The sequence below is a fragment of the Arabidopsis lyrata genome, assembly GCF_000004255.2.
Source record: "Arabidopsis lyrata subsp. lyrata unplaced genomic scaffold ARALYscaffold_8, whole genome shotgun sequence".
NCBI classification, from domain to species: Eukaryota; Viridiplantae; Streptophyta; class Magnoliopsida; order Brassicales; family Brassicaceae; genus Arabidopsis; species Arabidopsis lyrata.
The window spans coordinates 19,500,871-19,527,633 of record NW_003302548.1 but is presented as its reverse complement, the minus strand read 5'-3'; the positions used below and the strand labels follow the sequence as shown (position 1 = coordinate 19,527,633).

The window sequence follows — 26,763 nt, the reverse complement described above, 5'->3', positions numbered from 1 at the left end:
TTAGAAACATATTTCATGTCTCTTTTCTTCATTTTTTCATTGAATTGACTTAGTATGTATGTGCATGAGTACATCATAGTTAACTACGAATAACAGAACTTATCGGAGAATAAATGAGTAAGAAAGAAAGAGATAGAAGAGAGAAATGCGTCGTTTTCCGCGGAGAAGAGAGAAAAGAGATTTAGAACTAGGTTTATTGATTATTCATTTTGATAAGGATAACCTAATCAGGAAACCGACTGAAGGTTAAAACGACGACTAAAACATATGACTATTTAGAAGTGAAGCCTCCTTTTAGAATAGAGTCTCCACTTTTGATGGACTCCTCCTTCAAATATCTCTGAGTTGGTCTTGTTTTCCTCTCACTTCTTCTCACCCTTTTCTTCATACCATCCAATGGAATTCTCAATCTATAAGATACATGTGAGCAAATATAAGTTTCAATTAGACGCATAAATCTATCGAAATGGGTTGCTAGAACGGATCATTCACTCTCATTATGGGATGGTTCGTAAAACATGCAGGTAAATAATGTCTTATCTTGTAAATATTTGTTTGTCTCTTAAGCTGATATGTGATCTTACAAATTGAATGGTGGACCAAATTAGATATCACATAGCATGAAGTTCTTATTTCAAAAACTATTTCTACATATAAACTAGATTTAAAAAAAAAAAAAAAACCCCAATATATTCCAACTAGTGGTGGACAATGATTTCTCGAATTTGAACCAAATTTGTGTGAATTCGAGATATTCAAAAAACAAGTTTAAGCAGAATTTTTCATTGATCTGTTTAATGAAAATTCTAGAGTCGTGGGCTGGTCTCATCGACTCGATATTTTTTTGCCTCTGATCCTTTATATTATAAATCACAAGTCACTTGACCAATAAAATTTTGCCACATAGATTTTGGTTTATATTTAAAAAAAATAAAAAAAAAAAAGGTAGAAGAATCCATGATCTCCATTTACACAAAAAAAAAAAAAAACAGTTTTTCTCTTCAATCCACGATCCCCACTTCTCCTCTATCTCAAAAACACGTTATTTTCTCAACTATAAAACTCTCGAGAGATACACAACAATCCTATGGCTCTTAAATAAGATCAAAACAGATATATGGATTCCAAATCCTTTTAGGGCTTTTATTTCTCAGTCAATTCTCATGAATCTCCAAGTAAAAAGGTGGGATTCGGTTCTATTCATTTGGGTGATTTTTTCATTCTCAACCTTTTCTAATGGATTAATTTCATCAGGAGTCACAAGGCACATGGATCATGGTTAGATATGGCGCACAACGGGTAGGTGGTTCCAGCGAAATCATCAAAGGTTGACATGGTGAAGACAGAGATCTTTCAATGGTACTATATCTGTTGCTCTTCGGATCAATTTATGTCTTTTGTATTTCACTATCTTAACTTATCCTCTGTTAAATGTCCCCCTTTGCATCTCTTTTTGTTATAGTGGAGGTTCAACAAACCAACAATCAATAAGAAGGTGTCAGATAAATTATTCTACCATGATATAATGTGATCGCTCGCTCTTCAAAGAAAAATATTGTAATATTATCATTCTATGCTTGGATCGTGACAAAGATGAAACTTGAAGATTAAGAACAACGAATACTTATCTTTGAAGAGAGGAAGAGTTTCTTTCAGTTAATAATAGTTACTACTTCTCTCTTCAAGCTTCAAGAAGAGTTTCTACAACCGAGGGAGAGATAATCGAGTAATAAGAATAAGTTACGTGATGAGGAGAAAATGTTGAGTTAATGAAATATGTGCGAAAGCAAGTTATTTTTTCTATGTGCAAAAGGATTATAGAGATTTTGGTTTTGCTTAACAATGTTTTTTTTATAAATATTATTAGATTCTACATTGTAGTCTATTCAAAGTTTAAGAAGTTTTACCTACTATATGATCATCAATAAAAAAGGTTCTTACACGCTATATTCCTACAAGAAGCTAGAGGCTATAAAACGCACAACATTGACATTGTAAAGAGCCGGTGTTAAGTAAGCGATAGACATAATACATGCGCGATGTACGTAAGTGGTTACACACAATAATTCTTGCAAATTACTCCACTCAGATATGAATACAACTAGAAACTCATATTTTCCATTTATTTATAGCAGATAAATTTTGGTTACTTCTAAATGTTGTTATTATTGGTCGTAACGGTGATGCGATCGATCACAACAAAACTTATCACATTATTTTCGTACAATTGTGTCCATTTTTAAAAGAGTGAATTTATATCATCAACTGAATTTTAATAAATTAATAAAGATTGATTCAACTTTAATAAATACAATCAAATGAAGCTAGAAAAAAAAAATGTTTTCCCGGTGCATGCACCGGGTATACTACTAGTTGAAACTAATTAACAATAATGAGAGATCTTTTGAGTTCATGATGTTGATAGTTTTCGTAGATTTGTCAACCTTTTCGTCTTGACATTTTTATAGGTCTCTTGTCAAAGGCAAACAAACAAATCAGAAAGTAAAGAAAGGACATTTTTCTTGTGGGTGAGAATCAAACCAAACTTCTCGGAAGTCTGCAAACACAACTCATAAACTGATAAGCTTTTCTTGAAACTTTCAGGCTGATGATGTGCTGCTAATCGTTTGAGCTCCTTGCTGCTGAGAAAACTTTTAAAAGACCAAAACATCTTTGAGCAAAGAGCAAGAACCTGTCTTGGAACAGATTATCATTGTAGCCTTGTAGGTAAGAGAAGACGATCTAGAGGCTCAAACCAAGGTCCTCTAATGAGCAGTTTCATGTTTTAGTGGTATTGCAATGTAAGTTGAGAATAGTTTATGGATGGGATCTGATAGATGAAGAAATTGTATGATATAGATTGTGACTTGAAATAGTATGCATCACTTTGTTAGAAAGAGAGGTAATGATATAATAACCAAAAATACCTTTAAATTTCGAGCCGCTTATCTCTTCATTAGATGCATATATAAGGATTGCTACGTAGGAGAGATACCGTCACCACTGGTTAACTTCTTAGAAGAGGTGGTGGCGCTATCTCTCCTGCGAAGCAAATCTTTGTTTGCAGTTTCAAAACCATAGAAGAAGCAAGACCACTTGTATGATGATGGTTCTATATGTGTTAATCACTCTATTAGATTCACCTCATCCAGATATATATATATATATATATATATATATATATATATATATATATATATATATAAACGTTAAGGGTCAAAGAAGAGTGGACTTAATTTACACAGTCACTATCATTGCTCTTAAATCTTAATTGTCATTTAGTTTGCTGCTTTTTATGTGGCTATAATCAAATGATTATCAGGATTATTATCCCAAGTGAGGTCATCGTGTTAACGTCATCTCTAATGATTTGGCTTACCCTCATCTCCAAGATTTTACATTTATTTGCTTTGTGTGCGTATACTCTGTAGTTGATTTGAGCTCTTGATTTTGCATCTATACCCAGATGTTACATATATTCATGCTCATAGACAGTGGAGAATTTTTGTTGGTACTTATCCATAACTAGTCCCTTGTATAATGTTGGTACTATGTACTATGAACAGCTCCTGGATTGTCACTTTGTTGCGCGAGTAGATTCTTGTGACACTTATCCATTATCAACTAGGATCTAATATTTCTAATTATATGCATAAATCTCAACAAAACACTAATGATGGTTGGATTTAAGTTTTATGCAAACCATTGCAAGATTGGTTCAAATAATCAATTCCAAAAGTAAATGCCTTTTGTCTCACTATGTAATAAATGGTGAAAGTGATGTTAAATCTTGCATCACTGTTTTAAGACCCTGCTTAATACAGAAGCTTAGGTGGGAATTACTTTATTGAGCAAGTTGGTTTAGAAAACAAAGTTGAGAAGACTTGATAGTATGATTTAACAGATGAGAGGCTGCATTTATTCTTGCTGAAAAAGATAAACTGAAAAAAAGCCTTTTATCAATCCAAATGGCTAGAGTTGTCTTTATTTATCATGCGGAGGAAAAAAGGTAAAGCAAAATGAAACCAAAATTTATTTTCACTATTATTCAGGATCACAAGTATTTTCTTCATTATATATCTTTTCAATTCATAGACACAGTACTTTTTTTTCTTCTTCGTCTTCTATAAAGTTGATTAATGCATTGTGATAGGAGAACAAGAAGAGGCCATACCTATTATTACCTACTACTCTCTCCAAACATCAAATGCACAACACACCACAGGACAAAAAAATCTTTCTCTCATATATTAATTACATGGTACTAGTATACATCTAGACCCTCTTTAACCCATTACCAATTCAAGATCTTGTCTTTTTTTCTTAACAACAAGATCCAAAATTCTGAAAAATCCACTCACACTACACAAGAAAGAAATGCTGTCAACAACTCTTAGTGGGAATTATGGCTTCCCTCTGTGCATCTCTGGGATCACTCAGCAATTAAGTCTCTCCAAAGAGTAATAAGTCTCTGTTGTTTCATTTATTCTCTCTCTCTCTCTTGAGATCTTCTCTGTTTACTTGACTTGTTTATTTCTCTCTCTCGATGTTGAAGAATGGCAGATCATGACAAGAGAAGGAAGGTGATACAGCGGAAAAGGAGATCAGGAGGTAAACATGAGTGCATGAGCCATGGTGAAGATGATGCGGAGAGGCTTCAAGAGATGAGAGAGAATAAAGATGTTAGAGATCTAGTTGATTTACTACAAGATCTAGGCTTGTGGAGCTTTTCTTCTCACACAGCCAAAGCTGCTTAGTGGTTTCCTCTTATTACAAGATCTATCTAGTAGGCTCAAGTTGCTTTCCTTCTCACGCAGCTAAAGCTGCTTAGTGTAAAAGAAATTCAAAAGCCTTTTCATTTAGATCTCACTGAGTTAAATGTTTCTTGTAGAACTGCAGATCAAAATCCTTAGCTGGAAAGTATTTAAGTTATTCAGGATGTTTTTTATTGTTGTTGTTAACACGTTCATTTGTCGTTGGCGTGATGTTCTTTTGGCCTTATCCTTGTAATTTGGTTTTTACTTATAGCTTTTTTGCTTGATAATTACTATTTGGATAGTCTTTGCATCTCTGCTTCTTGGATATCATTATCATATAAAGAATTATAAAGCACTTTTAGGTTCTCCCTTAAGAATGAAGAAATACATAAAGTGCTTTCAAATTTCTTTAATTAGATAGTTCTGGCCTTCAGGATCAGAGAACAAGTTCCTAAAGAAATCAAACCCAGTACTTGGAAAACACAGCTGTTTACTTCCAGACAACTATTGGTCAAAAAACGCAGACTTAAGATGCGATCTCTGATTGAAGGTGTACGAAGGAAAAAACAAGGCATTAAAGGACAAAGACAATAATTTTGTAACACAAACCCTAAATAAACTTGTAAGCAAAATTATCCGGAAACTGCATAATTGAAAACCATAATAAAAAGTCTCAGAGATATCCAAAAAGGAGGAAGAGAGAAGAAAGTCACAGAAATAAAGAGAAAAAAAAAGGCTCAAATGCCATCAAAGTTTTAAGAACCAAAGAAAACCATAAGAGAGTCCATCATAACGAAAGTCTCATCATTTAGCTCCCTTCTTGACTGCAGCCTTGGTGACCTTGGCTCCAGTTGGGTCCTTCTTGTCCACGCTCTTGATAACTCCAACAGCCACGGTCTGCCTCATGTCCCTAACAGCAAAACGTCCCAATGGTGGGTACTCGGAGAAAGTCTCAACAACCATGGGCTTGGTTGGGGTCATCTTAACCATACCAGCGTCACCATTCTTCAAAAACTTGGGCTCCTTCTCAATCTCCTTACCAGAACGCCTGTCAATCTTGGTCAAGATCTCAGAGAACTTGACTGCAATGTGAGAGGTGTGGCAATCGAGAACTGGGGCATAACCGTTACCAATCTGACCAGGGTGGTTCATGATGATAACCTGGGAGGTGAAGTTGGCAGCACCCTTAGCTGGGTCATCCTTGGAGTTAGAGGCAACGTATCCTCTCTTGAGATCCTTGACAGCAACATTCTTGACATTGAATCCAACATTGTCACCGGGAAGTGCCTCAAGAAGAGACTCGTGGTGCATCTCAACAGACTTAACCTCAGTGGTCAACCCTGTGGGAGCAAAGGTAACAACCATACCAGGCTTGATCATACCAGTCTCAACACGTCCCACTGGCACCGTTCCAATACCACCAATCTTGTAGACATCCTGAAGTGGGAGACGAAGGGGCTTGTCTGATGGCCTCTTGGGCTCGTTGATCTGGTCAAGAGCCTCAAGGAGAGTTGGTCCCTTGTACCAGTCAAGGTTGGTGGACCTCTCAATCATGTTGTCTCCCTCGAATCCAGAGATGGGAACAAATGGGATTTTGTCAGGGTTGTATCCAACCTTCTTCAGGTATGAAGACACCTCCTTGATAATTTCATCGTACCTGGCCTTGGAGTATTTGGGGGTAGTGGCATCCATCTGTTAGAAAGACAACAGTATAATATATGTTAGCATCAAATCAAAAGAGTCAATAAATCACAATAGCATAAAAATAAATAACATAAAAGGTTAGTTCACCTTGTTACAGCAACAAATCATCTGCTTGACACCAAGGGTGAAAGCAAGAAGAGCGTGCTCACGGGTCTGTCCATCCTTAGAGATACCAGCTTCAAAACCTCCAGTGGTGGAGTCAATGATAAGAACAGCACAATCAGCCTGGGAGGTACCAGTAATCATGTTCTTGATGAAATCACGATGTCCAGGGGCATCAATGACTGTGCAGTAGTACTTGGTGGTCTCGAACTTCCAGAGAGCAATATCGATGGTGATACCACGCTCACGCTCGGCCTTAAGTTTGTCCAACACCCATGCGTATTTGAAGGACCTCTTGTTCATCTCAGCAGCTTCCTTCTCGAACCTCTCGATGACACGCTTGTCAATACCACCAAGCTTGTAGATCAAGTGACCAGTTGTGGTCGATTTTCCAGAGTCGACATGGCCAATGACCACAATGTTAATGTGAAACTTCTCTTTACCCATAGCTGTCAAAACAAAACAAACAATCGAAACATCAGAATCAACAAAAATACATTAATCATCAACTATACAATTACTAAAACACTCAACAGTACAAACAAACACAGATCCATTAAAACAAAACCACATATCACCAATAGAGCTATTGAATCTAACCAACAGACATCAAATATAACAAATCTCAGGAACATCACCAAAGAAATACATCAAAATCAACTATAGCCAGAGCAGATACAGATCAGCATGATAATAAGCTATAACAACATGCGAAGACGATATGAAAAGTAAACGCTATCAATATACAAGAAGATTCTCCATCAGATTCAAAGGAAGTAATATAGATCGATGAATAAACGGATCTAAAACTCGAGAATCATCAAAAGCAGTGTAGCAACAGCAAAGAATAAGCGATAATAACAGTCAACATACAGCTAAAAGTAAGAATCTAAACCCTAAACAGGAACAAGAATCATAAGAAGATGAAGATCGAAGACACTAAAGAGAGAAATTTCGAACCTGCAAATAAGAATCTGAGAGGAGGCTTGCGGCTACGAAAGTGTGAGAAATATGAGAGCGCACCCTAATTCTGGTCGACTCGAGGGTACTTATAGCTACGAGGTGTCTAGGGTTTTCGCATCCTCTTTGTGGTTCTGGTTTTTACTAATTTGCCCTTACGCGTTTTGGGCCTTTTTTTGGGTGATAAACAAGTAAAATGTACCTTGCCAAAAAAAAAAAAACAAGTAAAATGTAAAATTCTCTTTTTCTACTTATGAATTCTACATTTTTCGGCTTTCGATTTTTCCAATTTGAAATTGAAGAAATCTTATTTTCATGTGATTGGTTAAAAAATGTAAAATTGGATATTTTATTAAAATAAACTTTAAAAATAAAAGTCGTAAAAGGTGAACGAAAAACCCTAGCCGTCATGAGTTGGCTTTGGCTAAATAATCGGACATAAAACATTTATTTAAAATGCATAATGGTGTTGTTGATTAAATTTCGGTAGTTAAATTTACATAATCAATATGGATTACGAAAAAAAATCGTTGAATCATAATATCCATTTTAAATTAAAAAAAATCTAGAATAAGTTGGTTTGTTATTAATTAAAGGAGAATTCAATTTTATTCAACTATTAACCGAGAATTTATGAGAGATGAATGACTATAGATAAATTTTCTTCAAAACGTTGAATCTATAGATGTTTGAGTGTATTGAGTATATTGATAATGAAACGATGTACAAGTATTTATACACATAGTATGATAGATTTGAGTATATCCAAGAGATATGACTAAATCTATAAAAGAATATTTTTGAGCATATCCTAGTATTCTAACACGCCTCCTCAAGATGGAGTACCGGAGGAGACTCCAATCTTTTTTTTTGAATAACCGCGGGTCTCCCAAAGGCTTCCTAGGAAGGAGGACTAATCCCACGAGGCTGGCAATTCCACTATGTAAACCTGCCAGTGGCCGTGCCTCGAACCCTGGTGGCGGAAGTCACAGCTGTGACCCCTTTACCACTAGGCCACAAGGCCCGGTTAGGAGACTCCAATCTTGACAGCAAGATCAAGGAAACGTGCACGTGGAAGCGGCGTTGTGAGAGCATCGGCCAACTGGTCAGTGGTTGTGATATGTGAGACTTGGATATAACCTTGTTGAACCAATTCGCGAACAAAGTGATAGTCAATAGCAATGTGTTTCATCCGAGAATGAAAGACGGGATTATCATCATGAATCACCATCATGAAGGTGTGTGTATGTCATCATTATGTAGCTATATGTGTTGACATGTTGAACAATCTACTAATTTGTTCAAAGATCGCATTAAAGTAGTTTCCTCCAATTTACTAAGAACTAGTATATTATTAACTCTCGTAACGAATTTTATTAGGATATATTTTCGATAGACCATAGTCAACTCAAATACTCAATCACAATTGAGAATGATACCGAAAACAAACAATTATCATTTTTTGAAAATTCTAAACCTTTTAAGAGCTAGTGTAGCTTGGAATTATCCATCGACTCTAAAAAATTACGGCTTATAAATAGGTTACAAACACATCATGCAAATTTTCATCATCAGGATATCATGATATCAGGATCGTTGCTTCGAGTTTAATATTAGACTTGGTATTAGTTAAAAACATGTCGATTATTCTTAAAATATTTTCGGTTTTTGTGTACAATCTACACAAGTTTAAAACTTATACTCGCAAATATCAAACTCCACAAGAGATTCCTCCCGGACCACCATAATTGAAAAAGAATCCGAGTGGACTAGTCCAAAATCGAACTCTCTTACCAATTCGTAGCCCATAACATCTACTGTCTAGCATCTCCTCTATAGGAAAAGCATTGATTTTACCTTTCTCATACTTAGAATACAAGACATCAACATTTGAAAACATGGCTGATCTCAATGGACCTTTTGCCGGAAATTTACCATTACCCATTGGAGGGCTTAAACCAGAATGTGAAGCCTGAACTACACCTCCAACTCCAACCATAGTTGCACCATTATCCATAAGGTGAAATAGCTCCTTGGGCCAATAACCGATGTATGTATAAGGCGACATTTGTATAACCCACCAGTTTCTTGTTTGTTCATCCTTTTTTAAGGGCAAACAAAAGTCATTTGTGAATAAAAATTTATAGTAAAATAATGCGCTAATCACATTACTTGAAAGGCAAAGTGTTTGGACTAAAAATGCTATAGTTTTAATAAATTGATCACTTATTTGATTTTATTAATGGTTAGCCTTTAAGAATCATAATTCCTTCACTACTAAGTAAGAATGACATGAAAATATTGCCTAGAAACTTAAGAAATTATTGAAACAAACAAAAAAAATCTTCAAAACATATTATTAAAAAACGAATAAAGTGTAGAAAATTAGAAACTTACTTGATGGATGGCCCACTGCAACGACGCAGAGTCCCCTCCCTCAAGGTACAGGGGTTTGACTATGGGAACCACATTCGATACTTGAACAAACCCTGGGCATGCCATATTATAACATCCTTTTCCACTTTTACCCTATCAAAATCATATGTTAAATATTTACATATTATTTGGTTAATGAGTTCAGCATATATAATATGTTCACATGCATACCAACCAAAATCCGTATGTCCAAAGATGTCCGTCACCAAAAATGCCTGGATTTATCTGTTAAAAAGACTTGCAATATAGTAAGACCTATAACTTTAAAATGGATTTAAGGAAAAAAAACAATAAAATGTAAACCGTACCATCATCCCCGTTGAGATGAAATTGACTTCGCCATAATGTCCACTGCCTAAATACATTTGACTATAAGAGGCTTGATCCTCTTTAATGTTTAGATTATATGCATTAAACTTAGCTTCTACACCGTGATATGGACCACCGTGTTGCTTTACCCCAGCAATCTACCAATACACATGAACACTTGTAATGTGGAGTATATATTATTCGATCGATCTACGATATTAGAAGAAAAGTGAATGTTTACGTGTGTCCCAGGGCTATCAGCTGATAATGGATTGAAATACTTGGCAGCCAAGAGTTGGGCTTTGGTGTTGAATTCTTTTGTATTTCTCAGTACAGGAATAGTTCCATATGGACATTTTATTTTCGTCTTATATGTCTTGTTGTTGCTTGTTTGATTCTTTAGCTCATGTCTTGATAATGATGGTTTCATCTTAAAAAACAAAGTTTTATAGTCAGATTCAAAAATCGCATGCATTTTTTAAGATGTAAAATGTATGTAGGAGACTAATTTCTGAAACCATATTGCACCTGGATTGTGTGGTTTTTGAGCAAGGGGTGATCAAGTCCTGGTTGCTTATAAATATCTATGCAATCGTATGTCACATTTTCACTTACCTGCCAATGTCAAAAAAATAGACATGAGAATTTTGTAATGATACTAAACAAAACGATGTTGAACTCAGTCCAAGATATAAAAAGATGATGTTGAATCTATTAAGTAGATCACAGTACTAGAAGTGAGAAGTGAGTCTCAAGTGTTTGTTTAAGAAGCTGACCTTGAAGGATCTAAGGGGCACCGTACTTTGAACAGAACGAACTAGAACTACTGAGAACAAAAGAGGTAAAAGAGTCATCCTAGTTGTTGTAGACTTTTTATTGGTTTTGTATCCCTAAGAATGACAACGCTCTGTAATTTATACATTACCATGTCAACGAGAGAGAAACACTAGAAATATGAACATTTGACTGAACTTATTACGGTATAGATACGACAATTATGGGCTCATACTCAATCGTATATCTTGAAACTTATAACGTAAATGGACACTAAAAGTGACAAATATGCTACCTAAATTATAATCAGTGTGTGTTGACCCAAAATTCATTGTGGAGATCGTATTTGGTTGCTACCGCCTACCTCTCATAAACGGCTAAACAAATGATATATCCTACTTTTAAAAAGCAAAATTACACTTTTAAATTGCATAGCAGTTAAGCAAATGTATAATTACACTTTTTCCTATATAATGCTTAGGGAATATATTAAGATCACATCCATCAAACATTCTAATAGATGCATTAACTCAGATATACAGAACGTAAAAAGGCTATTGTCGATTACCTTACAGATTCCAATAATGATGATACATACATTATACAAAGCGTGTATTGGAAACGGGATACGCGATAATCAAATTGCGGCATCCCGGTACAAATCAATCTTGGTACGCCTAACCAAACCACGGTTTAATCACTTAACTGCTATGCAATTTAAAATGAAGAGGGAAGCAAATGTGGAAATTAAAGACGAGACAAACATATGTGTTAGCATTTAGCAGCTTTCGGTGAAAGAATCAACTTTTCATCTTCTTTTTAGCTTGGTAAAGGAGGAGGAGCCTCTCTTGGTGGTGAGCTCGGGCTAGGAGATTCGAAACTTGGATTTCCAGGGCAAGACTTGGCAAATTGGCAATACCGACATTTCCAACGTTCTTCTTCAGGAGTGTACTTAGCTTCTCGTTCATTTCTCCAGAACTCAATGACTTCTCTATATTTTCTCATCACCCATTCATGATCATGGTTGAATCTTATCTCAGCTATTATAGATTGGTCCTTCTGAAACTCGTACCTGAGGACAAATTTCTCACTCGATTACAATCATATGATCAGATATATATTAATGTATTCTATAAGATCAAGAACAATCCACCTCTACTTACTTCAGTAATAGTTGATCATTTGCTAGAGGAAGCATCTTAAAAGTGTTTTCATAGTACCTAACTATCTCTTCAAGTGTCTGCATCGAATAAAAAACAGTAAGAATATCGATAAAACCTCATTATAAAGTGAGTAATTCTCTCTTCATAAACACAAAAACTTTGGCTTAGTGAAAGATATATTGCGCAATGTCAAAGATTAGTATACCTGAGCTTGGATACCTGCATTAGCAATGTTATCTCTGACATCTTGGGATAAGATATAATGTCGATTCAAAGAGAAGTAGTCGAAAAAAGGTCCCGTCGGAAACCCTTCTTTCACAATAGTGTCCCAAAGAAGCTTGTAAAGCATCAGCTGAAGCCTATCAAATATAATTTAAGGACAATTAGCATAGAACTCCCTAGCACTAAACCAAAACCAAAAATGACCAAGCACTTACCTTCCATTCCTCCTCTGTGGCTCAGCTGGGAGTGTATCACGGAGTCGAGTCTTTGTATCTATCAATATTGGTCCGCTATCAGAAGACTCTTCTGCGTACGCCTTTCTAAGCTCATCAATAATTCCCACAATCCATTGACCTCCAACAAATCCTAAGCTGATGATAATTAAAAGCAACTTAACTCCACAACGTGGAAAATGCAACATACTAGAAAACATTATCTTGCTAGCAAAAGGTAAAAGCTATGAGAATGTTACAAAGGACATAAAATAGAATCGAAACTAAAGGTGTAGAAAGAGCTCACAGTAGCAATTCACGAGTTCGTCCTTCAAACAAGAACTGATTAACACCAGCGATGGAATTTAAAAGCTTCAATGCCCACTTATCTTCATTTGATTCAACTCTTACTCTCACCTTTCTAACTACCTAGCCATTATAAACAGAACAACAAGTAGATGTTTCACAAAACGATCTACAATTGTTAACAGCAGTAACGTAAATCATTGAAATACCTCTTCTTCAAGCTGCAAATGACGAGCCTGGCCAACTTTCATTGCTTTATTGACTTTTCTCCTGCCAAAACAAAGAACATTCTCCATTTGTTTCTCACACCATTCCTATAACAACAAATAGAGATCAATGTCAAAGGTGCTTATTCGATCCTCTTCATATGATCTTCGAATCATAGAAAAGAGAAGATTTAAAACATACTGTGCCGGTGAGATCTGTGACACCTAAAGCTTGATTTCTCCTAAATCGATGCAAATAAGACTCTTCGATATCTGAACAAGCCGATAATTTCCTCTTGGAGAAAAGAGTAATTGAACGGATCATCTTGGGGTTTTCGCCGGCGAGAATTCGTGATGGAGAAGCAGAACGGATCGCAGAAGGGAAGATTGAGCGCGTGGCTGCAAGCGCTGCATCGAGAATAGCCATTTCTTCTTCACTGATGATCTCGATTGGGATCTCGGGGCAGACATGGTGACTTTGAGGGCTTGAAATAGCAACAGTCTCGGATTCAGCGGGCTTAGTGGGTGGGGTGGTGGTAAGCGACTCGGAGGGTGACTCGGCCATGTTTTATGCGGAAGCAACGTGTGGTGTTCTTCTTTCGTGGCCATGTAAAAAAATTCAAAGTTTCAAACCAAAGGGTAAACAAAAATTGTAATTAAAATATTAACCATATAATTTAATTTTACTTACAAAGGTAAACAAACAAATAAAAATAACATCAATCATTTTAGTGTTTTATGCTGCTTTTTGTGAATTGATTGATGTCCATAAACTAGATAAAGTTTGTGTGAATGATTTTTTATTACTTTATTAGCAGTTTTGCGTGTTCTCAATCACACAACTGGTTAGATATTTCTTCAAAACCAAGAATTCTATGAGAGATCCATTTGACCACTATTAATCACGAAATTAGTTTTTATTTTAGTTTAGAAGACCAATTAGCAAAACAAATACTATAAGTATTTTGTCATAACTTGTAAGCTAGTATAAGTTATACAAACTGACTTAGTAGGATCAAGAACGAAGCTACTTTGGTCTAAATCAATTTATGTTCTTAAATTTAACATGCAAATAATATAAATTTATCGTCTATAGTTTTGGCTTTATTTTGTACATATGAACAGACCTTTATGTTACAACAAGCATAAACAATATGCATTACCAAGTCCCCAACTTAAAAAGTAATGTCTTAATCCAATAAATATGCGAACATTTTCGTAATTTGATAATTGACCAACCACATTCGCTGTTGATCATCTCAAGCCACAACGGGGTACGATGCACATGTAGCAATACCTGCAATTCAAGAACGAATCAACTAAGGATAGAGAGAGACCAAATATGAAAATCTGAAATTTTTGACTCTGTGTCTTTCTTTATATATGTTTATATCATATGATAATGGTGTGATGGTTTCATAATGGTTAAAAAGCTTACCACACATGTTCTTCCCCATCTCCATCTTGAAGTAGCCTTTGTCGCCCCAATCCGCTCCCCATGAGTTCTTAATAAGCCAATACGGTACACCATCTTCAACTCCATAACCAACCGCCAAAACCGCGTGGTTCACATCCTATATTGCCACATTAAGAAAACCGAGTTGAACACCAAGCTAAGTGCCTAAGATGATTTTATGTGAAACAATGAAAGTCTTTTTTATCAGTTTAAAGAAGAAAGTCTCACCATTGGAGTACTTCCACAGTGACTATCAGTGTAAACTCCACTCTTGTAAAGCCGGAACGAGTGTATAACCTCGAATGCTATGCTTACTGGCCGTACCAATCCAACCGCATGCTTCAATTCATCTTCAGCACCCTGTTGTTGTTGTTGTTTCATTCATCATTACAGATTACAGGTCGAATATATATTTTCAGGTAGGTGAAATTAAAAATCCACACAAGATGCTTACCAGAGTAATGTTGACTGAGTCGAGGACTTGTACACCGACATTTTCTGCTGAGAATTTGCAGGTTCCATCTTTCCCGATGTAAGGATAAGCTTCCTCTGTGTCGAGGCCACCGTTGGATTTGATGTATTCAAAGGCTTGAGAAGGAAGGCCACCATTGCAGCCATAGTTATTATAAGCTCCAGCACAGTCCACGAGCTGTTGCTCAGAGAGAGATATTCCTTTTCCAAATGCCTGATGGTAAGCTGCCTCAAGAGCTCCAGTTGTGCTGCAGTACAAAAACCAATCATATGACATACAACATTGACCTTTAATTTTACATCAAAAGATCCCATCAAAAATTAAAAGAGATATCTTAATCATTGGTTTTACCTGAATGTCCAGCAAGATCCACAACCTCCCTGGTCTTTGACCGGACTAACGATACCATCTTCTCTCCAGTCTTTCTGCACTTACACAATTTGTGGAATCAGAACCAAATTAAAAAAAAGGTCTTCAGCTAAACACGTTTTCTTAGAGCTGACAAAACAGAACGGGATGATGGTTGACATAGTTCAGTGCAGCAAGATTGAGTCCTGGACTTACTGTTTCCGGAAGAGCTGCTTCTGTGAGTTTGTGGCTGCCCTTTAACGTGGCAGAGCAGTTTTGAGCAGCACCAAGCTTGGTCCTTTGGAACTCTTGCCAGGTCAAATCAGCAAATTCTGTATAGATTCAAGAGACAATTAGCAATATTTAGGTAAACCATTATCCATCAAGGCATCAACCACTGAAATTTCAATCAATCTTAAACTCAGGACAGCTAAATCTGAAAGAAACACAAACTAGTCCCTCTTACAGAGTTCATAGATAGACTCATAAACTCTGCAAAGTATAGAGTCCCAATAACAATCTAGAATCACGTGAACTAAAGAAATAAAAAAAGGAAGCTAAAATCAAAATTTAAAAATAGTATTAAGTTAGACGATTCCAAGACAGAACAAAAGTTAGTTTCCACGTTTTCCCACCAACAATGTTTTTATACATAGGTTACTTCCTTAAGTACAAATTGAGGAGAAGAAAGATAAAAACTTACGATTAACACCGAGTTTGTAAGATAAGCCTTTCTTGTTAGTGGATCTGATCAAATCCAAATTCTCTTTGAAAATCGAGAATCGAAGCTTCATCTCCTCCACGTTCTGATACTTTTTCCTATATCTTCATCACCAAAAAAAGATTATCAAAACTAAGATCAAAAGTCAACGGCGAAGGCGCCGGTGGTGAAAGCATGTGACTTACCGGTGAGTGAAGCGAGCGAAGGTGAGAACGTGGCGAGATTGACCTAAGATCTGGGAAACAGTTTCTTCTACCTCCCGAAGGCCATCGGAGACCATTCGGATCGGGTTTAACTCATCGAATCCGATATCCGCCGCTGCTGATGCGGCGATGAGAATGACCAGAACTACTGATGATAGGACTGTTTTCGCAGACATGGTTTCCTCTCTCGCGTTCTTACTTAGTTTGTTTCTCTCAGTGCTTATATCTGCTTCAGTGTTATTACTTCTTGGCTCGAGATAATGTGGGTAAAGAAGAAGAAGAAGAAGAAGAGTAGAAGACGGAAGAGAGAGATACAGACGGAAACGTTATCGGGACACGTGGTGGAATTTAAATGGACAGTAGTTGTCCGGTATACTTGGAATGTTGACGTGTACTGTGGTCTACCATTGAGATTTCAATCATTTTACTTTCATGATTTTTTTTATACGGGAACGGAAATTGCAAGATAGCCCTTCACTATTTTTATCTTATTTTTACAATCCAAATCTTTGGTCTATTTCTAATTTTTATTATTTTGATAAATAAAAAGATATTTCCAAAAAACTTTGATAATCAATTTGACGGCCCTTAGGGACTCAATTCATTTGCACTAAAAACCCTATTGTCTTCACTTCCAATCTTACGCCGGCGAAGCTGATTTTCTTCTAAGGCTAATTGAAGATTGCACATGGCGAGAGGTAACAATGGCACAAGGCGTCCAAAGCCAAACCTATTGATCACGGGGACTCCCGGTACCGGTAAATCGACGACGGCTTCTGCTCTGGCTGAAGCCACGAATCTCCGGTATATTTGCGTCGGAGATCTGGTCAAAGAGAAAAACTTGCACGATGGCTGGGACAATGAGTTCGGGTGTCACATCATCAACGAAGACTTGGTGAGTTTCGTACTTGAACCCAATCCCTTTATCCTAATTTCCTTGTCAAACACACTGTCAATCGTTGTAGAATCTCTGGCTAGTTGTTCATCTAATTTCAGCTTCTTTGTATGGAATTATCTGAGCTGGTTGTTTCAACTTGGGCCATTGATAAAGCTTTAATCTTTAGTTTGACACAAGTTTGCTTTTCTCAATCTGACATCGAAATTGATTCTTGGAGTTGCATGGTTTTGGTTAAATTGCAAAGGAAATTGTGGATTGATAACTTGTTATTGACCGTTCAAAGCATTAGCCTTTATTGCATGAGACGAGGCCTTCGTACTTAATTGTACTTAACTTGTGGATCAGGTGTGTGATGAGCTTGAAGATGTTATGGTAGAAGGAGGAAACATTGTGGACTACCATGGCTGTGACTTCTTTCCTCAGCGATGGTTTGATCGCGTTGTGGTGCTTCGAACTGAGAACTCCATTTTGTATGACCGTTTAACTAACAGGTCAGATTTCAAATCCATCAAAAGTAGTTTAGTTGTTTTGTAACTTTAGCAGGTTCTGATTGTGTTCTCAACCAAAGCAGGGGTTACTCGGGAACCAAGCTTAGTAACAACCTTGAATGTGAATTGTATCAAATCCTACTCGAAGAAGCATGTGACAGTTATGAAGAGGAAATTGTCACTGCACTACAAAGTAACAAAATCGAAGATATCTCTAACAATGTCGAGAGTTTGACGGAATGGATTAGAACGTGGCGACCCTGAAGATCTTCATATGAAGACAAATTGACAATGCATCTGTAATGGTTTTCAAGGTTCAGTTTTTGGTAGTTTCATTTTGTGGTTTCTGAATCGATGATCTTGGTTGCAATTTGTATACTGATATTCTGAAGCACTACAATTCAGCTTATGTATGCTTATTTTGATGATATTTAATGAAAAGATAAAGTTTTCATCTTTTCTATTGTTTTTGTTAAACTTTACAAATGTGTGAAAACCTGATTGTTCTGATAAATCATAAGGTTAAGAAACATAATCTGGATAAATACTTAAATTTAATCACTCACTATCTCGAAAGTCAAAGAAGCTGCGAAACAAGCAAGGTACGATTAAACTTGAAGAAGCAAAGTCTCTGTCTTCTCTTATTTGACGAGGTCTAATTGTTCTTTCTGTCATTATTCTAAGAATTTTGGTTATGAAGATTAGCATCTGATCATATATTGTTAGCAATTGGGAAATAAATTTGGCAAAGCTTGAATCTTTTCACCTTCAACGGCGTGCCTATAAGGTGTTCGACAAAATGACTCAACGAGAGCCATTGCCACTGAAAAGAGTGCTGAAAGTTTTTGTTTGGTTGGTCAGGGTGAAGCAATGCTGGCGAAGACAGTTTTCCCTACAGGTCTCCTTGTTTTGAGGAGCTTCTCATCAGTTGCTTCAAAGACACTACTTAAAGTGGGAGATGTTTTAAGAGAAACAAGAGTGTTCTCAAGTGAAGATGTTAAGGCCTATGCTGAGGTGAGCCATGATTGGAACCCACTCCATTTCGATCCAGAATCTGCTCGTAAAGCCGGATTTGAGAATCGCCTTGTCCACGGCATGCTTGTTTCTTCCATGTTTCCTCGTATCATCTCTGCCCAATTCGTAAGTTTTCTACTTTTAGTTTGCATTCATTTTATCATCTACTTGTCTAAGTGCCTGATCATACAGATTAACATAAGCATATGATTAAATCTTTTTGGTCTTGTTGCAGCCTGGAGCAGTATATGTATCTCAAAGTCTGCATTTTCGGTCACCGGTTTACGTAGGTGATGAAATTCTCGGACTAGTTCAAGCAACAGCTTTAAGAGAAACCAAGAATAAGTACATGTAAGCTAATTTAAACCCATTTGAATCAAAAAAACATCTGAATTTATTTTCTCCATCATAACTCAATCCTCATTTCGTTTTGTTAGTGTCAAATTCTCAACTAAATGCTTCGAGAACCACAACGAACTTGTTGTTATTGATGGTGAAGCTACTGCAATTTTACCAAACCTTGAGATGTTGCACAACTTAAAATCGTAGGTTTATTTTATTTGTTTTCTCAATTTATAACTTAATATCCTTCTGATCGAGATGTTAGTGATTTTTTTCATTTCAAATGTTCAATGATATTTAATTTTAAACCCCAACGGAAATCCTAAAACAAATGATTTTTCAAAAAAATCTAAACTATCTACGGTAAATCCTCTAACAGCATTTCATAATCTTTTAACTTCAAAAGATTAAACTTTTTTTCTCAAATGAGAGAAGAAAGAAAACGAGAGAGCAAAAATGGAAAAGAGAGGTTTCACTTTTACATCAATTCTTGTTCACTCTCTCTGGATCACACTCACTGGAATCCTCTTGTTTACTCTCTCCACCACGAAAAACCACAACTTTGGTTACATCAAATTCTTTTCGATAACGGGAACATTACTCATAACCTTACCTTGGATAATCCAACTTCTGGTCACTTCTGTTGTAATATTATTGCATAAGACCAAAGGTTACAACCTCATGTGGATTGTTCAGTCACCAAAATCCAAAGAGAAAGAGAAAGAGAATCATCACACGAATGTCGCAACTACTACACCTACTACCACTACTTCTTGTTGTTCATCTCCTCTTTCGTCTCTCCAGGTTCTGAAGAAAGGTGATGTGGATGAGTACGAGATTAGGATTGTGATTGGTGCTGATGGTCCTAGAAGTCCAAAGGATGGATCTTCTGCAACGCCTTTGGGGATGCTCAAGGAGATTGAACAAGGAAGAAATAACACCAAACTTCTCACTAATGGATCACATGTTGCTGCTTAAACAATGACTCTGTTCTCTGTTCTGTTTTTTGTGTTTGTGTTTTTCATTTCTGCTGGTCTGAAACTTGTAGTGCTTACAAGTTTTTATGAGTTTTTTCTTTGTACGTTTCATTAGTTTAAACGAATTTGATTGCAATCACACATAACCTTCTATATTATTTCAATCACAGATTCACACTCATATCTTTTAAACAAATCAAGAACGTAACTAAACCAATAAACACAGACAATGTTATTGTCTGGTGATAACATTTACTTTGTCTTAAACCATAGTATATTGAAGAACTAATTAAGTTCTTAAATTGTCACCTACCATCTCTGTATGTGATTGTATGAGTAACAAATATGGAGTTACGGGAAGGAGGAGAGGTTGATGGTGCTAAAGTGCTCCTTGAAGTGAAGGCTGTTTACATCATAAACGGAGCAGAAACTCCAATTCCTGGAGACTCTGGTGAGAAATTAGGCAATGGAAGATTCCAGTATATGTACTGTACCACTTGTTCCATGGTGGGTCTAGATTCTGCAACCATGTTTGTGCAAAGCAATCCAAGTTTTAGAACAATTTCAGCTTCCTCTGCTGAGTATTTACCTCCCAATCTTCTATCTATAGCATCAACCAGAGAATCCCTTCTCCAGCAATCACAAACCCATTTGATCAAATGCCGTTTCTCAGCTGAAATCTTGGGATCTAACGGTCTCCGTCCACAACTTACTTCAAGCATGAAAGCACCAAATGCATAAACATCTGTTCTTGTACAAGTTTTCATTGTTGTTAGCTCAGGTGCCATGTAACCCATTGTTCCTACAGCTGCTGTTGCAGGTAAGCTATCTCCATAATCTTCAAATCTCGCCATTCCAAAATCTCCTAATCTTCCATTGAAATTAGAATCTAACATGACATTAGAAGCTTTTATATCTCGGTGTAATACAACTTGATTAGCTCCTGTATGCAGGTAACTGAGAGCAGAGGCTATATCTTTCAAAATGACTAGCCTTTGCGGCCATGAAAGAGCTGGATTTTTTCTGTGAAACAAGTATTGATCAAGACTGCCATTACACATATACTCGTAGACCAGAAGAAGTTCTCCTTTCCTCCTGCAGTACCCGAGAAGAGGAACCAAATTCCGGTGCTTTAAACTTCCCATAGTCACTACTTCAGCCACAAACTGTTTCATGCCTTGCTTTGCATCGTGGCACACTCTCTTTACCGCTATATCTCCAACGCGGGGTAGATTTCCTCTGTAGACTTCTCCAAAACCGCCTTTTCCTAAACGACCATCTTTGTCAAACCCTTTTGTTGCTTTGTATAGAGATTTATAAGAAAACCGATGCGGACCGTATTCTTTTTCCCATGCTTCTCTGACTTCTGCATACTTTTTTCTCCTGTATAAGTAAACTCCTCCAAGAACGGCCAACATTATGAGTGCTATTAACACGAGTAGAGCGATAAGCAGCGGAGATGTTTGCTTCTTTTTGGCTCTTGGATGAGGAATCTGAGGAAGTTTTGAGAAGTCAAGTCTCTGCAACAACATTCTGTTTCTGCTGAAACTCCATCCTAAGATATATTGGTAACTGACTAACGATCCTGTTGATGCAGAGAATCCGAAAAACAGTGTTCGATCCAGGAAGATTTCAGTGAGATTGATGGATCTTGACAGAAGAGGATGGTTTGGTTTCTGGATGCTTAGAGGAGCCACTGTGACATTTAGTAAAGTTCCTTCATAATCCACCCAGACTTGTAAAGGGTCTCCACTTAAGAGCTTTATGCTTTGATTCTTCCCTTTGGTGTCTGAAAAGTAAGAAGCTGAAGCAGACTCTACAGAATTCAGGCTGTTGATGTCTATACCGACATGATTCTTGTCGATATCATCAAACTCTGCGCTCTCAACAGTATCGAGCTCAATAGCTAGAAGCTGAGAAGAAGGAGATCCATTTGTTGAGATGTTGAAAACTCCCAAGTACTGAGTTGGATCTGCTTGTGTGAAATCTATGGAAGAAGATACAACAAAGGCGATTCCATGGCCACCATCTGCTCCAGGTTTAGGAACCAGTGCACACACAAAATGAGTCGAGAAAGAGAGTTTCCTATCGAATGAATCGAACTTGAATGGTTTCTTGAAGAAAGCATGACCCATTTGCTGCGACGAGGCGTTAGTTAGCTGCAACAATCCATCTGGGAAGAGAATTTTTGCAGCTCCATCTAGATGAAAATCAGTTTCAGCTTGGCCAAAGCCATTGTAGACGAAACCGGCTTCTTCTTGTTGACTTAACAAGGAAATCAGATGATTAAAGATGACCAATAAGATCAGATGCAATCTTTCAGAAGCCATTGCTAATGAAACAGAGAGATAAGTCTGGTTTTTGTTTCTGGAGTTTCAAAATGCAAATTCAGATCAAAACTTGTTCAAACACAAGTTTCAACATTCCAAGTTTAAATTGTCTTCAGGAAATGTATTTCTTAAAGGCATTGAATCTTACAAAATGAAATTGATTTTTATTGTGACCATGACAGACAGTAACCTTAAACCTTTTTATATTAAGTTGTTGTTGTTGTTGTTCATACAGTCTCTTGTCTGGTTCCTAACAATGTCTAACTCCAAGTCAATAATTGCAAAGCAAGAGAGAACTCTTAGAATGAAATTCGTTGACCAAGAAAAAAGAAAAGGAACTCATAATATTCAATTCTTCAAAAACTTTTAAATTCAAAATCGTAATCGTTAGAAAATTATTAAACACACCTTCAAAATCTTCAGCAAAACAAAGTATTTAAGGGGAGAACAAGAAGATACAGTTATGAATGGTTATAGTAACAGGAAGATGACTAAAAGTCTACAAGTTACTTTTCTGAGAAATCGGATAACTGTTAGTTTCTTTTATTATTGATTGGGACAATATAGCATTTCCAGAAAAAATTCAGTGATTGGGACCAAGTGAGACCGATAAAAATAATCGTGATCTGTATTAAGGTGAGTTATTGGCCGAGGAAACAGCTGACCAGCTCCTTGAAGCTACAAGGGAGGCTGCATCAATCAGAACCGAAGAATGATTGCTAATCCCCACTGTATATGGTGAGAAATCTGGCAAAGGTAGGTTCTTGTTTAAGTATAGGACAACTTGCTCCATTGTAGGTCTGGATTCTGGCACGGTATTTGAGCAGAGCAGACCGAGTTTCATGACCATCTCGACTTCCTTGGATAAGAATTTTCCACGTAATCGGGATCGGTAGCATCAAGCAAAGAACCCCTTTTCCAGCAATCACAAACCCATTCAATCAGAACTCGTTTCTCAAGTTGCAACTGTGGTTCCACAGGTCTCCTCCCACAGGCTACTTCAACCATGAAAACACCAAAGGCATACTCATCAGTTCTAGTGGATGCTCCCATATGAAGTATATCTGGCGCCATGTACCCGATAGTCCCCACGGCGCATGTTGAGTCTGAGATGCCTCCATGGTCGTGAAAGCTGGCCATGCCAAAATCCCCTAATCTTCCATTGAACTCGGCGTCCAACATAATGTTTGAAGCTTTGATATCTCGGTGCAGAACAACTTGGTCCGCACCTGTATGAAGGTAACAGAGTGCAGATATGCAATACCCTTAATAATCACAAGTCTTTGTCGCCAAGAAAGTACCGGTTTCTGGTCATCAAACAAATGCTCGTCAAGACTACCATTGGGCATGTACTCGGAGACAAGAAGCAACTCATGTTTTCTCCTGCAATACCCAAGAAGCGGAACAAGATTCCTGTGTTTCAGACATCTCATGCTCACGACTTCAGCCACAAATTGCTTCACACCTTGATCACCGTCATGTGACATTCTCTTCACAGCTATTTCTCTGTTTGAAAAGAGATTTCCTCTGTAGACTTCTCCAAAACCTCCTCTTCCAAGAAATCCATCCTTGTTAAACCCTTTTGTTGCTTTGTACAAGGATTTGTAAGAGAATCGATGTGCACCAAATTCCTTTTCCCATGCTTCGGTTACTTCTGCATACTTGCTCCTCCTAAAAAAGTACATTCCAGTAAGAGTACACAAGCCCATGATAGCCAGAAAACCAAGCAGGACAATAAACAGCGGAGATAGGTTCTTATGTTCAGCTCTAGGATGTGGAACTTCAGGTAGTCTTGAGATGTCAAGTCGCTGCAGTGATCCTCTGCTTGTGCTAAAACTCCACGAAAGAATATATTGATAACTGATAGCTGTCCCTGTTGCTGCAGAGAACCCAACAAAAAGTCTTCTGTTTGGGAAAATATCTGAAAGATTGATGGGTTGTGACAAAAGAGGCTGTGGAAGTCGAAACTAACACAATCAAGATTTGTCTAGGGTTGTATTTTAGGGATACGATAATCGTGAATTCTCAAAGAACAACAGAAACGATTGATACCAAAGATGGCGTTCTTGATATTATTAATGAAAGGACGATTTTGATCTTACAAGAGTTTGATCGTAAAAGAAAAAGTGTTTGTGCTGTGAGAGCTTTGCGTAGTGTAATTTCTAGAGCGATATTGCTTGCCCCCATCGTTCTAGCCTTGAATCTCTTTATATAGGGAAGACAAACCGCCTCTCCAGCGATATTCTCGGAAGATTTCCATTTACCTTGAAGTCGGCTAGAATATCGCGGATTAGGATAATTTCCTTATTCTTCGGAGTTTTCGGAAGATTTCCTGATTTGAGTTGATCCTTCGCGATTCTTCCTTATCATTTCCGAGATTATCGGAAATGATCCTTCTTTTTCGGAAATGACAATGTGCTTAGAAATGATACCTTTAAAGAAGAATATTTACTAAGTCTTTGCTTCGGGCGATGATGAAGACTTCGCCTCAGGGAACTTGTAAGACCGGCTCGGGTACACATGAAGGACTGGCTCGGGCATTCTAGGGTGGCTTCTTCGGGTGTCCCCGAGGCGATGGGCTCGGAAACTCCCGAGGCGACCAGGCTAGGGTACCCCCGATGCAATTGGGCTCGGGTGCTTCTGATGTCTGCTTCAGGATATCCCCGAGGCAATTGGGCTCGGGTACCCCCGAGGCAATTGGGCTCGGGTGCCCCCGAGGCGGTAGAGCTCGGGTGCCTTCGTAGTCTTGTTAATGTATCCCCGAGGCGATGGGCTCGGGTATACTAAATCGTTTAGACAGATATCCCGAGGTGAATGATGCGATGCCCCGAGATGATCTCTGAAAGACTCCCAAAGTGTTCTAAGTCTGGCTCGGCGCCAAAGGGTGAAACCGACCCCAACAGTTAGCCCCCCAGCTCGTTAGTTTGGAGAACCAAGCGTGATGAGCTTCATGACATTTAGGCCGAGCCGTTTACTTTGGACAGTTCGGTCCTTTTAAAGTTTTTGGCGATTCGGATTCCTCTGTCGTTTCATCTTCTCTTGGCGTGTGACGGTTGGGATTCCTTCTCGAGAAGTGGAAAGGTCCTTTTGCTGATTCCCGAGACTCGTGCGGATGCGAAGTATCTTACTTACTTCGTTTGTGCCCGACGCGCCTCAGACGCGGATTCGATGTGTTTTATTTGGCTCGTTCGTACCCGACGCGCTCCAAATCTCTATAAATGTCAAGCCTCCGATTCATTTCTTCATTTCGCAATTGCAAAGGAAAATTTTCAAGGTTCGTTTTCTTCTCTCTGATCTTGAGTTCTTGAATTTTCTACTTTTTCCGTTAATATTTCCGTCATAGCGCCACCGTCATTAGATCTAGGTTGATTTCCCCGATCTGTCAAACTTTGTTCCTCCGATCAACTTCTTCAATCTCCCGAGGCCAAAAAATGTCTCTATCTGATTCCAGCGATTCGTCCCGAGGCGACACTCTTCTCCCCGTCTACAAGAGAAAGATGGTCTGGAGTTCCTCGAGCGACCCCGAGGCGGACCATCAGATCGTGTTACACCGTGGGAGTGATGCAGAGTCGGCTTCACGGGAAGAAAACCCGAGCCGTTTCGTTGTTCGGGAAGACGCGGTTGCAAATGTGGCTCGGGATCAGGATTTGCCTGATGATCCCGAGGCGATTTTTAGTAGAAGGAGGGCCCATCCACCGGCAGTTGGTGAAGCTGGAGTATCGTGCTGGCGGAACGCCCCCGAGGCGCCTCTACTTCCTGTTAAGGCCGAGGAAGTCCACTACGATTCTGACGAGGCGGCTAGGTTGCTTCAAGCTAAAGTCCGAGCAGCCAAGGGTCAGCAGAAGAGAAAACGAGCCAAGAAGGCTAGGAAACCTGATCCCCCGGGTTCTACTTTATGCACGGAGGATTCCCTTCGGGATCTCAAGGCTCGATTTGGTTTCAGTGAGGGGGTTGAACTGAGACTTCCAACTCCAAATGAGCGAGCTGATGATCCACCCGAGGGGTTTTTTACCCTCTACGAGGGGTTCTTCTATCATTGCTTCCTTTGGCTTCCAATCCCGAGGCCGATTTTGGCGTTTCTGTGGTCGTACAAGATTGCTTTATCTCAGATAACGACCCGAGGCTTGCGGCATCTAGTGGGGATTTTAGTCCGAAGTATTGAGACGGTCAACCTGGTTGACCTAAGCCACTTAAGGAATCTCCTAGAGATCCGGCGAATACCGGGCCCTGTTGAGAGATTTTACATATCTCCGAGGCCAAATAGGAGGGTTATCGGCGGTTTCCCGAGCAAGGATGAAAATATACCGACCATTTCTTCTTTGTAGCCTTGAATGAGTATAGTGTCCACGAGGACTACTTAGGG

General features: G+C 38.1%; 9 protein-coding genes and 2 long non-coding RNA genes across 15 annotated transcripts; 5 read left to right on the top strand and 6 right to left on the bottom strand.

Annotated features, from left to right (window-relative positions):
- The first annotated feature begins 245 nt into the window (after positions 1-245).
- On the top strand, positions 246-2,934 carry LOC110229113. Its single transcript, XR_002332552.1, has 2 exons — positions 246-524; positions 2,469-2,934. It is a non-coding gene; the product is annotated as an uncharacterized LOC110229113 (long non-coding RNA).
- LOC110229115 lies at positions 982-1,910 on the top strand. The gene is made up of 3 exons (XR_002332553.1): positions 982-1,183; positions 1,255-1,359; positions 1,463-1,910. It is a non-coding gene; the product is annotated as an uncharacterized LOC110229115 (long non-coding RNA).
- A 991-nt stretch (positions 2,935-3,925) lies between the features above and the next one.
- Positions 3,926-5,058, top strand: LOC9300761. 2 transcript variants are annotated; one of them, XM_021011600.1, is made up of 3 exons: positions 3,926-4,009; positions 4,154-4,460; positions 4,556-5,058. In XM_021011600.1, exons 2-3 carry the CDS (start codon positions 4,378-4,380, stop codon positions 4,755-4,757), a joined length of 285 nt encoding a protein of 94 aa, XP_020867259.1. In that variant the 5' UTR covers positions 3,926-4,009; positions 4,154-4,377; the 3' UTR covers positions 4,758-5,058. The 2 variants fall into 2 exon arrangements, with proteins under 2 accessions (XP_020867259.1, XP_020867254.1); XM_021011595.1 differs by lacking the exon at positions 3,926-4,009 and having other exon boundaries at positions 4,054-4,460.
- Positions 5,059-5,372: 314 nt separating this feature from the next.
- LOC9300760 (elongation factor 1-alpha 1) lies at positions 5,373-7,647 on the bottom strand. Its single transcript, XM_002864638.2, has 3 exons — positions 7,524-7,647; positions 6,549-7,012; positions 5,373-6,449 (listed from the first exon to the last, which is right to left on the bottom strand). The coding sequence occupies exons 2-3, from the start codon at positions 7,008-7,010 to the stop codon at positions 5,562-5,564; spliced, it is 1,350 nt and encodes a 449-aa protein (XP_002864684.1). The 5' UTR covers positions 7,011-7,012; positions 7,524-7,647; the 3' UTR covers positions 5,373-5,561.
- Positions 7,648-9,181: 1,534 nt separating this feature from the next.
- On the bottom strand, positions 9,182-11,131 carry LOC9300759. Its single transcript, XM_002864637.2, has 7 exons — positions 11,045-11,131; positions 10,797-10,883; positions 10,510-10,698; positions 10,268-10,426; positions 10,131-10,184; positions 9,921-10,052; positions 9,182-9,624 (listed from the first exon to the last, which is right to left on the bottom strand). Exons 1-7 carry the CDS (start codon positions 11,120-11,122, stop codon positions 9,235-9,237), a joined length of 1,089 nt encoding a protein of 362 aa, XP_002864683.1. The 5' UTR covers positions 11,123-11,131; the 3' UTR covers positions 9,182-9,234.
- A 396-nt stretch (positions 11,132-11,527) lies between these two features.
- Positions 11,528-13,897, bottom strand: LOC9300758 (exonuclease V, chloroplastic). Of its 2 annotated transcripts, none has more exons than XM_021026893.1 (7): positions 13,354-13,897; positions 13,155-13,259; positions 12,947-13,068; positions 12,643-12,798; positions 12,411-12,564; positions 12,206-12,282; positions 11,528-12,114 (listed from the first exon to the last, which is right to left on the bottom strand). In XM_021026893.1, exons 1-7 carry the CDS (start codon positions 13,714-13,716, stop codon positions 11,862-11,864), a joined length of 1,230 nt encoding a protein of 409 aa, XP_020882552.1. In that variant the 5' UTR covers positions 13,717-13,897; the 3' UTR covers positions 11,528-11,861. The 2 variants fall into 2 exon arrangements, 1 of the variants encoding a protein (XP_020882552.1); XR_002332241.1 differs by having other exon boundaries at positions 12,087-12,114; positions 12,425-12,564; positions 13,354-13,808.
- Positions 13,898-14,189: 292 nt separating this feature from the next.
- Positions 14,190-16,818, bottom strand: LOC9302454 (thiol protease aleurain). Its single transcript, XM_021026902.1, has 8 exons — positions 16,334-16,818; positions 16,131-16,252; positions 15,644-15,759; positions 15,431-15,504; positions 15,062-15,326; positions 14,836-14,967; positions 14,590-14,725; positions 14,190-14,448 (listed from the first exon to the last, which is right to left on the bottom strand). The coding sequence occupies exons 1-8, from the start codon at positions 16,525-16,527 to the stop codon at positions 14,411-14,413; spliced, it is 1,077 nt and encodes a 358-aa protein (XP_020882561.1). The 5' UTR covers positions 16,528-16,818; the 3' UTR covers positions 14,190-14,410.
- A 124-nt stretch (positions 16,819-16,942) lies between these two features.
- Positions 16,943-18,193, top strand: LOC110228748 (adenylate kinase isoenzyme 6 homolog). Its single transcript, XM_021026927.1, has 3 exons — positions 16,943-17,246; positions 17,595-17,740; positions 17,821-18,193. Exons 1-3 carry the CDS (start codon positions 17,040-17,042, stop codon positions 17,999-18,001), a joined length of 534 nt encoding a protein of 177 aa, XP_020882586.1. The 5' UTR covers positions 16,943-17,039; the 3' UTR covers positions 18,002-18,193.
- An 11-nt stretch (positions 18,194-18,204) lies between these two features.
- LOC9302453 ((R)-specific enoyl-CoA hydratase) lies at positions 18,205-19,989 on the top strand. Of its 3 annotated transcripts, none has more exons than XM_021026923.1 (5): positions 18,205-18,339; positions 18,599-18,877; positions 18,987-19,102; positions 19,189-19,296; positions 19,898-19,989. In XM_021026923.1, the coding sequence occupies exons 1-5, from the start codon at positions 18,223-18,225 to the stop codon at positions 19,902-19,904; spliced, it is 627 nt and encodes a 208-aa protein (XP_020882582.1). In that variant the 5' UTR covers positions 18,205-18,222; the 3' UTR covers positions 19,905-19,989. The 3 variants fall into 3 exon arrangements, with proteins under 3 accessions (XP_020882582.1, XP_020882579.1, XP_020882583.1); XM_021026920.1 differs by having other exon boundaries at positions 18,205-18,390; XM_021026924.1 differs by lacking the exon at positions 19,189-19,296 and having other exon boundaries at positions 18,205-18,390.
- Positions 19,990-20,106: 117 nt separating this feature from the next.
- On the bottom strand, positions 20,107-22,815 carry LOC9300756 (putative L-type lectin-domain containing receptor kinase I.11). The gene has a single exon (XM_021026887.1). The coding sequence runs from the start codon at positions 22,398-22,400 to the stop codon at positions 20,478-20,480; it is 1,923 nt and encodes a 640-aa protein (XP_020882546.1). The 5' UTR covers positions 22,401-22,815; the 3' UTR covers positions 20,107-20,477.
- Positions 22,816-22,919: 104 nt separating this feature from the next.
- On the bottom strand, positions 22,920-24,350 carry LOC9300755 (putative L-type lectin-domain containing receptor kinase I.10). Its single transcript, XM_021026913.1, is given in 2 exon segments — positions 22,920-23,654; positions 23,657-24,350. Coding segments are annotated over 2 exon segments (867 nt in total). The 5' UTR covers positions 24,110-24,350; the 3' UTR covers positions 22,920-23,240.
- Between the last annotated feature and the right edge of the window lie 2,413 nt (positions 24,351-26,763).

Coding starts and splice junctions, on each gene's coding strand:
- LOC9300758 (XM_021026893.1), bottom strand. CDS start 13,716: ATGGCCGAGTCACCCTCCGAGTCGCTTACCACCACCCCACCCACTAAG. Junction 13,069..13,154: donor ATTTGCAGCTTGAAGAAGAG/GTATTTCAATGA, acceptor TATAATGGCTAG/GTAGTTAGAAAGGTGAGAGT. Junction 12,115..12,205: donor AATGATCAACTATTACTGAA/GTAAGTAGAGGT, acceptor ATTTGTCCTCAG/GTACGAGTTTCAGAAGGACC.
- LOC9300760 (XM_002864638.2), bottom strand. CDS start 7,010: ATGGGTAAAGAGAAGTTTCACATTAACATTGTGGTCATTGGCCATGTC. Junction 6,450..6,548: donor TGATTTGTTGCTGTAACAAG/GTGAACTAACCT, acceptor TCTTTCTAACAG/ATGGATGCCACTACCCCCAA.
- LOC9302454 (XM_021026902.1), bottom strand. CDS start 16,527: ATGTCTGCGAAAACAGTCCTATCATCAGTAGTTCTGGTCATTCTCATC. Junction 16,253..16,333: donor TTCGCTCGCTTCACTCACCG/GTAAGTCACATG, acceptor TTGGTGATGAAG/ATATAGGAAAAAGTATCAGA. Junction 14,968..15,061: donor ACTCAGTCAACATTACTCTG/GTAAGCATCTTG, acceptor CAACAACAACAG/GGTGCTGAAGATGAATTGAA.
- LOC9302453 (XM_021026920.1), top strand. CDS start 18,223: ATGTGTGAAAACCTGATTGTTCTGATAAATCATAAGGTTAAGAAACAT. Junction 18,391..18,598: donor GTCTTCTCTTATTTGACGAG/GTCTAATTGTTC, acceptor TTGGTTGGTCAG/GGTGAAGCAATGCTGGCGAA. Junction 18,878..18,986: donor GTATCATCTCTGCCCAATTC/GTAAGTTTTCTA, acceptor GTCTTGTTGCAG/CCTGGAGCAGTATATGTATC.
- LOC9300761 (XM_021011600.1), top strand. CDS start 4,378: ATGCTGTCAACAACTCTTAGTGGGAATTATGGCTTCCCTCTGTGCATC. Junction 4,461..4,555: donor CAATTAAGTCTCTCCAAAGA/GTAATAAGTCTC, acceptor TCGATGTTGAAG/AATGGCAGATCATGACAAGA.
- LOC9300756 (XM_021026887.1), bottom strand. CDS start 22,400: ATGGCTTCTGAAAGATTGCATCTGATCTTATTGGTCATCTTTAATCAT.
- LOC9300759 (XM_002864637.2), bottom strand. CDS start 11,122: ATGACTCTTTTACCTCTTTTGTTCTCAGTAGTTCTAGTTCGTTCTGTT. Junction 10,884..11,044: donor TGCCCCTTAGATCCTTCAAG/GTCAGCTTCTTA, acceptor TGACATTGGCAG/GTAAGTGAAAATGTGACATA. Junction 10,427..10,509: donor CTGATAGCCCTGGGACACAC/GTAAACATTCAC, acceptor GTGTATTGGTAG/ATTGCTGGGGTAAAGCAACA.
- LOC110228748 (XM_021026927.1), top strand. CDS start 17,040: ATGGCGAGAGGTAACAATGGCACAAGGCGTCCAAAGCCAAACCTATTG. Junction 17,247..17,594: donor ACATCATCAACGAAGACTTG/GTGAGTTTCGTA, acceptor CTTGTGGATCAG/GTGTGTGATGAGCTTGAAGA. Junction 17,741..17,820: donor TATGACCGTTTAACTAACAG/GTCAGATTTCAA, acceptor CAACCAAAGCAG/GGGTTACTCGGGAACCAAGC.